Source organism: Perognathus longimembris, chromosome 10 (genome assembly GCF_023159225.1).
Source record: "Perognathus longimembris pacificus isolate PPM17 chromosome 10, ASM2315922v1, whole genome shotgun sequence".
NCBI lineage: Eukaryota > Metazoa > Chordata > Mammalia > Rodentia > Heteromyidae > Perognathus > Perognathus longimembris.
The window spans coordinates 32,003,783-32,018,414 of record NC_063170.1 but is presented as its reverse complement, the minus strand read 5'-3'; the positions used below and the strand labels follow the sequence as shown (position 1 = coordinate 32,018,414).

Below are 14,632 nucleotides of genomic sequence, written 5' to 3'. Positions count from 1 at the left end.
TTTGTTTTGTTTTCCAGCTCTGATGATTGAATTTAGGGCCTTAAGGTCCTTTACTTTTTGTTCTTGTTCGTTTTTGCGCTGGTCCTGGGTCTTGAATGCAGGGCTGTGGCTGTCCCTGAACCTTTTTGCTTAAGGCTAGCACTCTACCTCTTGAGACACAACTCCACTTCTGACTTTTTGGGGTTAATTGGAGAGAAAAGTCTCATGGGCTGTTTTGCTGGCTTGAAACCAATCATTACATCTCAGCCTCCTGTAGCTAGGATTACAAGCATGAGCCCGTAATGCTAGCCAGGTTTTGCTTATCACTATTCACTTTGTCTCTCTGTGCTTCCATGTGTCTATGTCTATGACTTCCTCTCCCATGTTTTCATTTATCTGCTCTTTCATCCTCTAGCCTCTCAACATGTCTCTCTTCTCTCCCTCCTCCCTCTCCATGTGCCTTCCTGCCCTCTAATAAAGTACCTCCTTTGTCTTTTCTTTATCTTCACTTTCATGCCTTCACTTCCAGCTTTTTGGCAATTAATTGGAGATAAGAGTTTCACACTTTCCTGTTCTAGCTGGCTTTGACTTTGATCCTCAGACCTCATCTTCCTGAGTTGCTAGGATTAAGGACATGAACCACTAGTGCCCAACTCCATTGTCAGTCATATCACTTACCAATTTGATCTCTTTCAGTCTTCCTCCTCTCTCCTCTTGTCTTACCTTTATATCTTATAGACCTCACCTCCTCACTTTGTCCTTGTTCAACAGGCTGAGTAGGCATCAACCCTGGAATGTCAGCTCTCTGAGGGCTTCACTTCTGGCTTCTTCAGTGCCGGCTGGAGCTGTGTTGCTGCTGTTTGGAGGACAGTCCCGATATCAGGAAATGAGTCAAGTCCATACCTCCCATCCTCACATTCCAAATAAGTGGATGCCTACACAGCCAGTGGACATGTACAAACATATTCAGAATGAGGAAGCTTGAGTCCTCAAATTCAAAGGCTATACCGTCTTTGGCCACTGGCCACATGGTTTTAATGACTCTTTAATAAGGCACCTGACCTAAGTGTTAACCCAATGAATTTCAGGGAGAATTGTTAATTATCTCCTCTTACATACATCTCTGACTCATGATTTGAGGACGAGCCAGTCACTCTAGTACTAAGGACTGCTTTTTCTCTGGTCTGAGGTTTAGGTATAGACTGAATGGCTTGCATGGCTTCTTGTCATGCAGGTATGATCTTTGAAAGGAGTTGGAGGAGACAAGGGAAGTAGATGAATCATCACAATCACAATGAAAGCACCCACAGTTCAGCTGTCTCAAGGTGATTCATTTCTGTGGCCTCTCTACTTGCAGGGGTTGACCAAGGCTGCCTGGCTTTATTTATCTAGAGAATACCTAACAACTCATACATACTGTATCCCTCACTACTTCATAAAAAAGCTCAGAACTTAAGCTGAGTCTAGGTAGACAAATCCAAAACACTCTTATCTTCCTTTAACTAGCAAAAGGCAGGAAGTAGAGTTGTGGATCAAGTGGTAGAACACCAGCCTTGAGCAAAAAAGCTAAGCAAGAGTGTTAGGCCCTGAGTACATGCCCCAATACTAGCACCAAAAGGGGGGAGGGAATCTAAAACAAAAACAAAAACTTGGGCTGGGAATATAGCCTAGTGGCAAGAGTGCTTGCCTCCTATACAAGAAACCCTGGGTTCGATTCCCCAGCACCACATATACAGAAAATGGCCAGAAGTGGCGCTGTGGCTCAAGTGGCAGAGTGCTAGCCTTGAGCAAAAAGAAGCCAGGGACAGTGCTCCGGCCCAGAGCCCAAGGTCCAGGACTGGCCAAAAAAAACAACAACAAAAAAACTTGTCAACCCAATATTGACATTTCAAATGCTATTGTTGATATGTTGTCTTCACTATCCTGCTTTAGCTCTTCCTTTTCTACTATATTTTTGTGGTGATTACTGCCTGCTCTGTGTTCCTCTGGGGGCTCCTATGAGCTTGGGGTGTGACACTCAAAAGAACTGTTGATGAGAACATCTGGAACACTGACAGGAGCAATATTTTTGTTATCAGATTCATGTTAAATACTCCGCTTTATTCATATAGTCAACAATTATTTATTTATTTATTTATTTATTTTCAGGAACTGTGCCCAGGCCCTGAGTTCAAGCCCCAGGACTGGGGCCACTCTGGCCTTTTCTACATATGTGGTGTTGAGGAATCGAACCCAGGGCTTCATGTATACGAAGTGAGCACTCTTGCCACTAGGCCATATTCCTAGCTTCAACAAGTATTTATTGAGTACATACTATGTGTCAGTGTATGAAAGATATATCAGTGAATGGAAATCCCTCAGTGCTATACCTTTGTGGAAGCCACTGTCCATTGGAAAAGACAATAAAAATATACTTTTCTCAAAGTGATAGTTGCTAAGGACAAAAACACAACAGTATCGGGGGTTGATGGGCAGGTTAGTTTTGTATAAACATATATTAGTTGCACAAAAAGTGCTTCACGGGACATTTCTATACATTTCCATGTGTCCTGATCAATCTCACCCTCTATACCACTCTACCCCATACCATTTTGTGGGCAGTGATTTTCAAGTAGGTCATTAAAGTAGATAAGTTTAAGAAAGAGACTTGAAGATGAGAGAGTGAACTTGTGCTAGTCTGGAGGGAGGATATTCTAGGTATAGAGAATAGCAGTGCAAAGGCCCTAAAGCAAAGCACACAGGTGCACCTGTGTGCGGGTGTGTGTGCATGCATGCGCACATGCGCGCATGCGTGCGCACGCCTGAGATTGGAGAGATAGCAAAGCCATTCACCTCACTGTAGCAAGTGAATCAGGTTTCAGAGAAGAGCCAGGGATCAGACCATAGGAAATGGAAATCTCAATGATTATTAGGAAGGGTGTGACTTGTACTCTAAGTACAATGGGAAGCGCTGCATGAATTCTAAAGCAGAGAGGCAAAGGCCCTGTTTAAATGACCACCTGGCTGTTGTACAGATTACAATTGTAGAGAAGTATCATGAGTAATAAGGCTTGTGTTCTGGTCCAGAAGTTAGGCCTTCAAATAAGGAAAGGGGAGGATTCTTTTTGTTTTTTTCCCTGAGGGCAGACGGGCATTATTTCAGTAAATATGAGTGAGGATGGAGGCCTTTTACACATAGAAAATAGTGCTAGAAGCCAGGTGCAGTCACTCACCCCTTAATTCTAGCTACTTTGGAAGTGGAGAAACAGAGATCTCAATTCAAGACCAGCTTGGGCAAAGAAAGATTATGAATTACATCTTGGCCAGTGGCTGAGAGCAGTGGTGAGTGCTTGTTGTTTCAACTAAGTGGGAAGCACAATGGTTGAATATAGTGTTATTCCAGGAAGCACAAATAGGAGGATTGAAGTCCAGGCCAGTCCAGCAAAAAGCCAGATCTATCTCAAAAAATAACTAAAGCAAAAAGTAGATGGCTGAGTGACTCAAGGGTTAGATCGTCTGCCTTACAACTGTGAGGCCCTAGTTTAATTCCCCAGTGCCACCCAAAACAAAACAAAACAAAAGTAGTGCCAGAGATAGAAAATGCCACTAGATGGCAAAAGAGAACCAAGGACAAATTTACTTTGGCCTCTGGCTCTGCTAGTTGCTCCCCCCTCCCCCCCCCCCCCCCAAAAAAGGCAGTGGGAACAGCCCATTTCCTTGTTAAGGTGCCTGAATCTGCAGAAACTTATGGATAGAATATTATGGCCTGCTACTGTAGAAGCACACATGCTTGGGGACAGAATCCATAATGTAAAGCTGAGCGTGGACCAGGTGCATATTAGCTGTGGCCAGTCTGGCCATTGGGGTGGAGGGTGGTGTGGGAGGAGGGGCAGGAAGTTGTGAGTGCATTTGAATTCCCAGTTCAGGCTCCATTTCCATTCTCCTGATTTGAACTGCCTGCTGCACTTGTGTTTTCCTGTCATAATTATCTTAGTTTGCTCTTCAACTCCACTGTACCAGGCTCCCCAGAAGGCTAAGCCAATGGAATAAATAAGGTTCCAGTTTGCACATGAAAACTGAAGTGGAAGCCAGGTGCTGATGGCTCACATCTGTAATCCTAGCCTCCCCATCCTTCTCTCTCTCTCTCTCCCCCCTCTCTCTCTGTCCTGGGGCTTGTACTCAGGGCCTGGATACTGTCCCTGAGCTTCTTTTTGCTCAAGGATAGCACTCTACCACTTGAGCCACAGTGCCACTTCCAGTTTTTTCTGTTTATGTGCTACTGAGGAATTGAACCCAGGGCTTCATGCATGTACTTTTCCACTAAGCCACATTCCCAGCCTTCTGTGAAACTCTTATCTCTAATTAACTACCAAAAAGCCAGAAGTGGAAGCTATGACTCAAGTGGTAGAACACCAGCCTTGAATAAAAAAGCTAAGGGACAGTGCCCAGGCCCTTGAGTTCAAAGTCTAGTACTGACACAAAAAAGAAAGAAAGAAAAACCCAGATCAGTACAATTCAGGTTGAAAATTTTGCTCTACCTGAATTATATATTTGATTTTATTTATTCACTTAAACTCTCCAACTTACAAGATGTGTTTCAATTTGCATTTGTATTTAGTAGTTTTTTACTAATTTACCTTCACTGCATTGATGGAACAAAGGGAGCAGAGCTAGGAATAATGAAAACAGCCAGGCATCAGGCCAATGACTGATCAGGGAATCTGGCAAAGAAACTTCTAAGAGAAACTTTGCAAAGGAGAGCAGAAAACAAAATGGTTGGAGAGGAAAAAAGGAGGGAAGAAATCCTCTCACAAGGGGAGAACCTCCACCCGGCCTCCTTCTTCTCTATTGCTATAGTCACTGCTGTTGGCCCAACCTGGGGCAGGGAGGTGCTGCTCTATGTGTGTGTGTGTGTGTGTGTGTGTGTGTGTGTGTGTGTAAGTTGGGGCTGATATCATGAAAATCCCAGTAGTGCCAGGTGGACCTCTGCCTGTGTTCCCCACAGGACAACAGCTGCTGTTTCCTCCAGCCTGGAATGGGCGGCGGGGTGGGGAAGGCTGGGCCTGGATGGGTGCCCATCCTTCAGAGCCAAGCTGCTTTCTCTCTTCCGGAGTTCCACACAGCCTCTGGATACCAATGGAAAGTCTAGGAGAGAGTTTCCCTGCAAGCAGGAGCAGATCCACTCTCTTTTATTCTAATTTTGTTGCTCTTTAGATAAATAATGGCAATAGGCTCACTTTTATCTTTGGAGAAAGTGGAATACTCAGCATGTTGGGATCAGATGTGGAACTTAATTCAGGCCTTTGAAGCCCATGGGCCTTTCCTGGAATAGCTGGGGGTTTGGAAGGGGCAGTCCTGACAAAAGGTTGGAATCTGGCTTCCAGGCCTTTAGACAAGTTAGAACATAAGAGATGATGGCCTGCAGCTGAGGGTTTTTAGCAGGCCACTCTCAACTCACAAACCCTCACCAGCTTAGAATAAAGTAAAACTTTATAAAGAATAAAGTAAACTTTATAAAGAATAAAGTAAAACTGGCTGTCCCAGTCTGGGGAAGACATTTCTAACTCAGTCTTAGACGTTTCTCCCATGTAAGGCCTCAACCATAGCCAGAAGATTTTCTCTCTCTCTCTCTCTTTTTTTTTTTTTTTGGCCAGTCCTGGGCCTTGGACTCAGGGCCTGAGCACTGTCCCTGGCTTCTTCCCGCTCAAGGCTAGCACTCTGCCACTTGAGCCACAGCGCCGCTTCTGGCCGTTTTCTGTATATGTGGTGCTGGGGAATCGAACCTAGGGCCTCGTGTATCCGAGGCAGGCACTCTTGCCACTAGGCTATATCCCCAGCCCCAAGATTTTCTCTCTTAAAACATACTTTTATGATCCTCTTTAGCTCTACTTAACTTCTAACTGCCACATGAGAACTATCCTAAGGCCCTAGAAAAGCTTTCTCAACTCTCCCAGTTCAGAGAGAAAACATCTTTCTCATCTTTGTGTTTACTGACTTTAAGAAGTATTAAATAAATAGCTGCAAATGAGTCTGTTCTTGTTAGGAAATTGGATTATCTCGTTGATTACACCAGAATGTCTCAATCTTAGTATATTTACATCTGGGTCTGGACAGTTCTTTGCTGTGGCAGCTTTCCTGTGCAAAGTAACATGTGTGGCAATATCCCTGTCTTCATTCCAGTAGCAACTCCCAATTATGACAACTGAAAATGTCCCCAGACATTACCCAATTGCTTGTGACTGACATACAACCTTAGGCAAGCAACCAACCCTTCTAGAACTATATTCTTCCCCTCCCCCATTTCCCCCCCCATTATTGTCAAAGTGAAGTACAGAGGGGTTACAGTTTCTTGTACATTTCTTTTTTTTTTTTTTGGCCAGTCCTGGGCCTTGGACTCAGGGCCTGAGCACCATCCCTGGCTTCTTCCCCCTCAAGGCTAGCACTCTGCCACCTGAGCCACAGCGCCCCTTCTGGCCGTTTTCCATATATGTGGTGCTGGGGAATCGAACCGAGAGCTTCATGTGTAGGAGGCAAGCACTCTTGCCACTAGGCCATATTCCCAGCCCTCTTGTACATTTCTTGTTCCACAAAAATTTTTTTTTTGTCTCATTACCAAGGCTTGAACTCAGGCCCTGGGAGATGTCCCTTCACGTTTTCACTCAGGGTTGGCAGTCTACCATTTAAGCCACTCTACTTCTGGCTTTTTGGTGGTTAATTGGAAATAAGAGTCTTAGGGACATTCCTTTCAATGGTAAAGCCCATTGAATCTTGGATATAATCTACAACATTTGTCAAAATGCTTTTTAGATAGTATCTAATGATTACCTTAAAAAGTTATGTCAGTCATGCACATCTGGTGCTCAGGAGGTAGGGCCTGGGGCCTATAGGGCACTGCTTCAGTCACCTCCAGCCCAGTGCCACCCTTGTCCTCCCTATCACAGAAGGAGATCTCTGTGCCAACCTCAGCAAAGGGCACAGCTACCTGCAGTGCATGGATGAACACAGCTACACCATCCTTCAGCTCAATCTTGGTTCACAGCCACAGGCCAGATTTCAGATTTGAGTGTGGTCAATCCACCAAAACCCAAGAAGTGGCTCATGGAAATGGTGTGTTATTTGATTCACCAGGATGCTCACTGTCAAAACCAAGCTTCAGGCAGCAGCAGAATCCTCAACACTTGTTGGTGATGTGCCTGTGAACTTACTCTCAGCATCTTCTCTGATTCCACTTAGAGTTTTGTCAGAACATTGTCTGAGGGAGGGAGTCTTCAGATACTCCTGGACTCAACTCCTGCCACAACTGGAAGTTATTCTATCTTGGGAGATATAGGCCTTGCCAGCTCAACATGCTAACATCTGCATCCTTTGGTGGCTCTTCAGCTGCTGTCTCAGCTAGAGGTGGTTCTGTCACATCCATTGTCAGCTTGAGATCCTCAGCAGGTGAACCATGGGGTGGCTCTTCATCTTCTACCCAAAAGGAGGTTGTTCTACTTCAGGATATGGGCAGAGCCTGCTCAGGATTTGTTGCAGCCATGCCATTTGGTGGCTCCTCTTCCACTGTCACAGAGTGTGATGGCTCTGTCACAGCCAATGTCAGCTCCGCAGCCACAGCAGGTGAAACATGGGGTTGGATTCTCTTACCTTGTGTTTGTACACTGAGTTTCACATCTGTAGTGTTGGAGGATTGGGGTTCTACAGGTAGTAGAAGACTGCTTCCAAGGTCCATGTTGGCCTGCCCTGAGTGAGTGGGTACCACTGGTGGATTCCTTCTGAAAAACGGCCAGAAGTGTCTATGTATGGATCAGAGTCATGGCCTGCTCCAATGTCTCCACACACCAACCCAACTCTGTCCCCAGGATCCTTTGAGGACTGAGTTGGCTGAATTTGGAAAGCAGCACGAGAACATGGTGCCTTCACTGTCTCTGGACACTGGCTAAGGACCCAGGAAAGCGGCTGCCAGGATCCAGGATGTCTGTGGTCCCCACTGTGAAGGAAGAGCGGTCACTTATGGGTTACTCTTTCTCAGCCTACTCCCAAATACATCTCCCCAGTGAGCCACGGGTGTCTGGTTCTCATAAATTGTTTGCAGAGTTACACCATACCCTTCACCCCACCATCCCTGGGCACTCAGCTCTCAGGAGATACAGGTAAATTCAGAGCCACCCCCTCCCTACTCCTTCCCAGGCTCCTCCCTGGCCAAGTCATTTTTGCATCTTGATATTCTTAGGTGTCCCCATTTAGTCTCTGAGGTCCTTGGATGTTGTCAGATGTGAATGCTCATAAGCACCCCCATTGTCTGTTTTCCTTAAAGGCTGGTGTTATTGATTATTAATGAAAAATAGAGAAAAGACAATCAGAAAAAGGAAGTCATGTCAAAATAATCATTGAAGCTTCTTGAGGCTGAGAGTATTACAAGATTAGTGGAGCAGGGTTGGGGGTGGGGCAAAGTACTGTTGTCAGGCTTGTGTAGAGGCTGAATGAGGCTTCATAAGCATCAAAAGTGAGTTAGTATAGAACCTAAAGGACTTCATTGTTTATCCATTTATGTATTACTTATGATCAAGAAGTACTTTTGTGTGGCTGGGGATATGGCCTAGTGGAGAAAGAGCTTGCCTCATATACATGAGGCCCTGGGTTCGTTTCCCTAGCACCACATATACAGAAAACGGCCAGAAGTGGCGCTGTGGCTCAAGTGGCAGAGTGCTAGCCTTGAGCAAAAAGGAAGCCAGGGACAGTGCTCAGGCCCTGAGTCCAAGGCCCAGGACTGGCCAAAAAAAAAAAAAAAAAAAAGAAGCACTTTTGTTAGCTGTGTCCTAGGGGCTCATGCCTGTAATCCTAAGTACCCAGGAGGCTGATATTTGAAGATTGCACTGCAGTTCAAAGTCAGCCCTGGCAGAAGAGTCCATGAGACTCTTATCTCCAATCAACCACCAAAAAGCTATAAGTGCTGGTGTGGCTCAAACGATAGAGAGCCAGTCTTCTTTTTTTTTTTTTTTTTTTTTTGGCCAGTCCTGGGCCTTGGGCTTCTTTTTGCTCAAGGCTAGCACTCTGCCACTTGAGCCACAGCACCACTTCTGGCCATTTTCTGTATACATGGTGCTGGGGAATCGAACCCAGGGCTTCAAGTATACGAGGCAAGCGCTCTTGCCACTAGGCCATATTCCCAGCCCTAGAGAGCCAGTCTTGAGAAATAAAGCCAAGGGACAGCTCAGGACCAAGGGCCCGAGTTCAAGCCCCAGTACTGAGACAAACAAACACGCAAAAAACCTAGAAGCACATTTATTTTCCGGTCTTATGAAGTAAGGAAGGTACTATCTCATGCTACTGAAGATGACACATCTTACATCAGGTCCTTCATGAATGAGTACTGGGTTCTGCTCTTCAAGGTGCAGTTCAGTGTCTGTGATTGTATGTGCGTAGGTGAGCGGTTGGAGGAATGAAGAGTGGTGATGGGTGGGTGTGGAATGGAGGAAGAGGAAGACCAGATCCCTTTTCTTCTCAGGACAGCTGCAGCCTTAAGAGACAAGAGAAGAAGCAGCATGACTGGAGTCTGGGATCACAACCTTTGTAGTTGATTTCCTCAAAGCAAAGATTGAGTCAGCCAAGTGTGGCCCTACCCTCATGAGCTCCCACTCAGTGTTGTCTCTTTGAAGAGCCACCTTCCTGTGTGGGCTTTATCCTCATTCAGTTGTGCTTCGATGTACACAGCCCCCTGGAGAGATCTTTCAAGCAGAGACTTTTGAAGTGGGACTTTAGGACTTGGTATAAACTAGTTGTACAGAATTGAAGGGTCAGAAAGGGGAGGCAGGGCTGGGGCACACAGCAGACAATAGGCAGGGACAAATTCAGAGATAGAGATGGGCAGGAGCAAGAACATAGAAGATCTATGTCTCATGAGATGGAGTTTGGATTACAGCCTATAAGAAACACAAAGCCGTTGCAGAGTGTTAGACAAAAGAAGGGACTAGACTTTTACTTCAGCAGTTGCACTAAAGATATATTTGAGCTGGATGCCAGTGGCTCATGCCTGTGATCCTGAGATTCACAATATCAAGGTTTGAAGTGAGCCTTGGCAGAAAAGTTCTTGAGTCTGTCTCCAAGATAACCAGTACAAAGCAGGACTGGAGGAGTGGCTCAAGTAGTAGGACACCAGCTGAACTCACACTTGAGTACAACCACTACCACCACCACAAAAAAAGTATATATATATATATCGAACCTTATAGGAATTGAACAGTGTATAATGTCCAGGAGAACTTGAGCAGAGGAAGGCGCAGGTAGATAAAGCTTATTAAAGTCAAGGACTAAGATGGGGCGGGGAAGGGGGGCAGTAAGCCATCTTTAGCCATCTCTTTGGCTGTGATGAGGGGACAGATATTTGATTAAAATGCAAATAAGAGCCTCACCCTTTCCTAGGATGACAAAATACCTAATGGCCACCCACAAGCATGGATCATGACCTGCCTAGGTGGTCCACATCCTTCCCAACGTGCCAAGCTTGAGAATTAATTTAATACTTATAGATCCCTAGAAATGCTCTGACTCACAGGTCACAACACCGGTAAGGATGTTACCATGAGAGAAGCTATATTGATGACAAAGACCATGGGAAATCCTTAATTCTGTTAGGCACTTTGGTGGGAGGCCTCCTTGGCTCCTGTGAGTAGGATGACAGTGACAGACACTCCATTCTCTGAGGGTCACTTAAGGAACATTTGTTTCTTGGATACATGACAGTGCTTTTCTTCCTACCTTGATGAGAGAGCAGGGCCAATGGGCTGTGAACATAAAAGAAACATCAAAGAAAGCCCAGGAACTTAGGCAGGAGACTTAGCCCAGGAACTTCTGGCAAGGAGATTGGAACTAAGTGTTCTGAAGAAGACACTGGAAAAGAAGAGACCAGACAGCAATGTCTTTTTCCTCCCACCCTTCTAACTCCCTCAGTTCAGAGGTTTCTCAAACTCAAAGGATGTTCCTCCCTCCCAGACTGGTCTTTATCCAGAAACCTTGTAAGCTGCCTCTCAGCTCCAGGCTGTCCTTGCCCTTGAAGAAGCAGCTATTCCTTCACCCAGCTGTCTTCAGATCCTTTCCCTAACACTCCATGAGAATTGCCACAGAAGCTTGTTCTACCTCCTCTGCATTTCCAGAACAAGTGTCAAGGACCAGAGATAATCCAGAAGCATCTCTTGTCCAAGGACCAGCTGGAGTGTTGCAACCCACGGACTAGGTGAGATTGAAAGCTGGTTATGGGGAGCTGGGGGAGGAGGGGGAGACCACAGGTAGCTGATTGCCTGGGTGGCCTTGGGGAAGTGACTTGTCTCTCAGCATCAGCTTACTGTAGTAGTCAGCTCTTGAGAGAAGGTACGTAGAAAGGTTGGGGAATTCTAGGGGCTTTGGGAAGGGATAGACAGTTACTCGAATGCTGCCCTGTCTCCAACCACCTTAATTTTGACACAGGAGGAATGACACCAGTTGTGGTCCAGCTCTTCTTCCTCCAGCTTGTTCTAGGGCCAACTCTGGTCATGGACAACAGGCTGCCTATGGCCATCAAGAACTTCCGCAACTTACACATAGACTATCCCAGAGTGGTGTATCCAAGGGGTTTCCGTGGCTACTGCAATGGTCTTATGGCCTATGTGCGGGGCAGAATGCAAGACTGGTTTTGTCCAAAGATCCATTATGTGGTCCATGCCCCCTGGGAAGCCATCCAGGAGTACTGCAAGTACAGTGAGAGTTTCTGTGAGAACTACAATGAATACTGCACACTCACCCAGAGCTCCTTCCCTCTTACAGTCTGTACCCTGGGCCCTAGACAGCCGCCCACCAGCTGCCGATACAATAGCACCCTAACCAACCAAAGGCTCTACCTGCTTTGCTCCCGAAAGCGTGATGGTGAACCCATAGGTGTCATCGGCCTCTACTAGGGAATTTTAATTCCCAAACCACCCCGACCTCCTGCAGATCACTACAGGCCTGCCTTTTCCCTTTCCCCAACTTGGATTCCCACAAGTTGTCTTTGCCCCTCCTTCCCTCCCTCCCTCCCTCCCTCCCTCCCTCCCTCCCTCCCTCCCTCCCTCCCTCCCTCCCTCCCTCCTTTCCTTCTCTCTCTCTCTCTCTCTCTCAATCTCTCTTTCCTTTCTGTGTATGCCAGTATTGGGCTTGAACTTGGGGCCTGGAGGGCTATCCTTTAGCTTTTTTAAGGCTGGCAGTCTATCAATTTGAGCCACACCACCAACTTCCAGCCTTTTGGTAGTTAATTGGAGATAGTTTCATGGACTTTCCTTTTTTTGCTGGTCTTGGGGCTTGAACTCAGGGCCTGGGTGCTGTCCCTGAGCTTTTTTTGCTCAAGACTAGTGGTCTATTACTTCAGCCACAGCACCACTTTTGGCTTTTTCAGAGTAGTTTATTGGAGATAAGAGTTTCACAGACTTTTCTACCTGGGTGGGCTTCAAACTGCATCCTCAGATGTCAGCCTCCTGAGTAGCTAGGATTACAAGCATGAGTCATATTTTTCCACAAGTATTTCTTGTTTGTTTGTTTGTTTTCCTACTGATATCCAAGGCAGATAAAGCCCCTCCCAAGAGACCAGATAGCTTTGATAACTTAACTGCAACCAAACTGTCTTTTCGCTCTTTCCAACTTGTTTACCACTTTCTGGTCACTCCTACCACCATCCTCCCTCTCCTAGCAACAGTAAAACCCACCCAAGAAGCTGTCTGTGTCCAGTTGGCAGTGCCTGTCCATCCCTGTGCCAGATCCTGACTCCTGGACAGAGGCCCAGGGCCCCAGCTCACACCATAGCAACAGGCACCCAGCTCCAGTCTCTCTGCTTCTCAGCCCAGTCTTTCCATTTCCCTTGTAACCCTCTCCTCCCCATTACAATGGGTAACCCCAGATATAGGAGTCTCCTGAGACCCTTATACATACTTTAACCTCACCACTCCACATCTCCTTACTTGCCAGACTGCTCATCACATTTTTTCTCTTCATATACCCTTCCTTTCCTCCCTTCTTTCTACCATGGAGCCCAGAGTTCTCCCCTATTTCCATTCTGACTTTCTTTTCTCAAAAAACCCTCTGTGTTCCATCCTCTGTTTTCGGCCCACTGGAATTCCAAGTTATCTTCTCTTATCCATTCCTCTCCGGTGCTTGTTTCCCTTTCTTTCCAGTAGCTCCTCCCAACATCACCAGATTTCAGGTTCTGCTGCTAATAAGTCAGAGGAATGAAGCAGACTAAGCCAGACTAGTCATCGTTTTTTTGGTTTTTGTTCTCTTTCTGTCAGTCATGGGGCTTGAAATCTGGGCCTGGGCACTGACCCTGAGTTCTTCAGCTCAAGGCTAATGCTCTACCACTTGAGCCACAGTACCACTTCTGGTGTTTTGGTGGTTAATTGGCGATAAGAATTTCACAGACTTTCCTGCTCCGGTTGGCTTTGAACCACAATCCTCAGATCTCAGCCTCCTGAGTAGCTAGGATTACAGGAATGAGCCATTGGTGCCTGGCTCAATCATAGTTTTAAAACTACAGCTGAGCCAGGTGAATGGCTCTAGTCTAATTCTAGTTACTTGTGAAGTAGAGATTGGGACATTACTGTTCCAGACCAGCCCCAGAAAAAAAGTTCTCCAGACTCTATCTCAGCCAATGGCTACATGTCTATATCCCATCTGGGGTGAGTGGTTGGGGGAGCCCATGGTTGGGTGAAGTGAAAGTTTGTGTCACTCCAAGAAGTTTCACCAGAAGGACTGTAGCCATGGCTCAGAAAAAAAGTGAGACCCTACTCTGAAATATCAATGCAAAAAGAGGCTGGAGGTGTGGCTCAAGTGTTAGGGTGCTTGCTTACTATTCAATCTTCCATACCTGAGTTCAAACACTGGAGGAAATCAAGCAAAAGATGCATGAAATCTGTCTGTGAATCTGTAACCATGTCAAAATAAAAAGGTTAAAACACCTCTGACTCAATTATGATTTATTCCCTCTTTCTGCTCTTGGAATCCTGGTGGCCATCTACCTCTGACCATACTCCTAGGCTGTTCTGAGTGGTCAGAAAGGTCTCTGGAACTGTGTGGCTGCCATATTTAAGATGAGGTGGGCCAAACCAGTTCTGAAAAAGTAAATTCACCCTTCCCCCAGCTGTGTCTCACTGTATTTCTTTCCTAACAAAACCTGAATTCCAACAGATGAGAAAAGTAGTAGATGCAGGAAAGGGTCTATTCAGAGATACCTGGGTCACAGCATATGAAATAATTTGTTACTACTTTTGAGGAGACAGGAAGAAATGGGTACCAAAGATATGTCAACACAGGAAGCAAATACTTTGCCTTCACATTCTCTCTCTCTCTCTCTCTCTCTCTCTCTCTCATTCTACCACTTGAACCACAGTGCCACTTCTGGCCTTTTCTGATTATGTGGTACTGAAGAATCGAACCCAGGGCTTCATGCATGCTAGGCAAGCACTCTACCACTAAGCCATATTCCTAGCCCAATATATTCTTTTGAAGAAGTTGCTAAAGAGAGTAACTCATGGCTGGTAGGCATAAATCTTTGTGGTATAGAGGACTGAAAACCCTGACTCCTTGGGATCTTTCTCCCCATCTCTGCCAACAGGCTAGTCTGTCCCTTGCTCTTATTAAACCAACCTTATTAGCTGATACATACATAGATGTATATTATTTC

The 14,632-nt window shown here is 45.9% G+C and overlaps 1 protein-coding gene across 1 annotated transcript; it reads left to right on the top strand.

The window, feature by feature from the left end:
* The first annotated feature begins 10,625 nt into the window (after positions 1-10,625).
* On the top strand, positions 10,626-12,002 carry Rnase13 (ribonuclease A family member 13 (inactive)). The gene is made up of 2 exons (XM_048354887.1): positions 10,626-11,185; positions 11,416-12,002. The coding sequence occupies exon 2, from the start codon at positions 11,421-11,423 to the stop codon at positions 11,880-11,882; it is 462 nt and encodes a 153-aa protein (XP_048210844.1). The 5' UTR covers positions 10,626-11,185; positions 11,416-11,420; the 3' UTR covers positions 11,883-12,002.
* Positions 12,003-14,632: the final 2,630 nt, after the last annotated feature.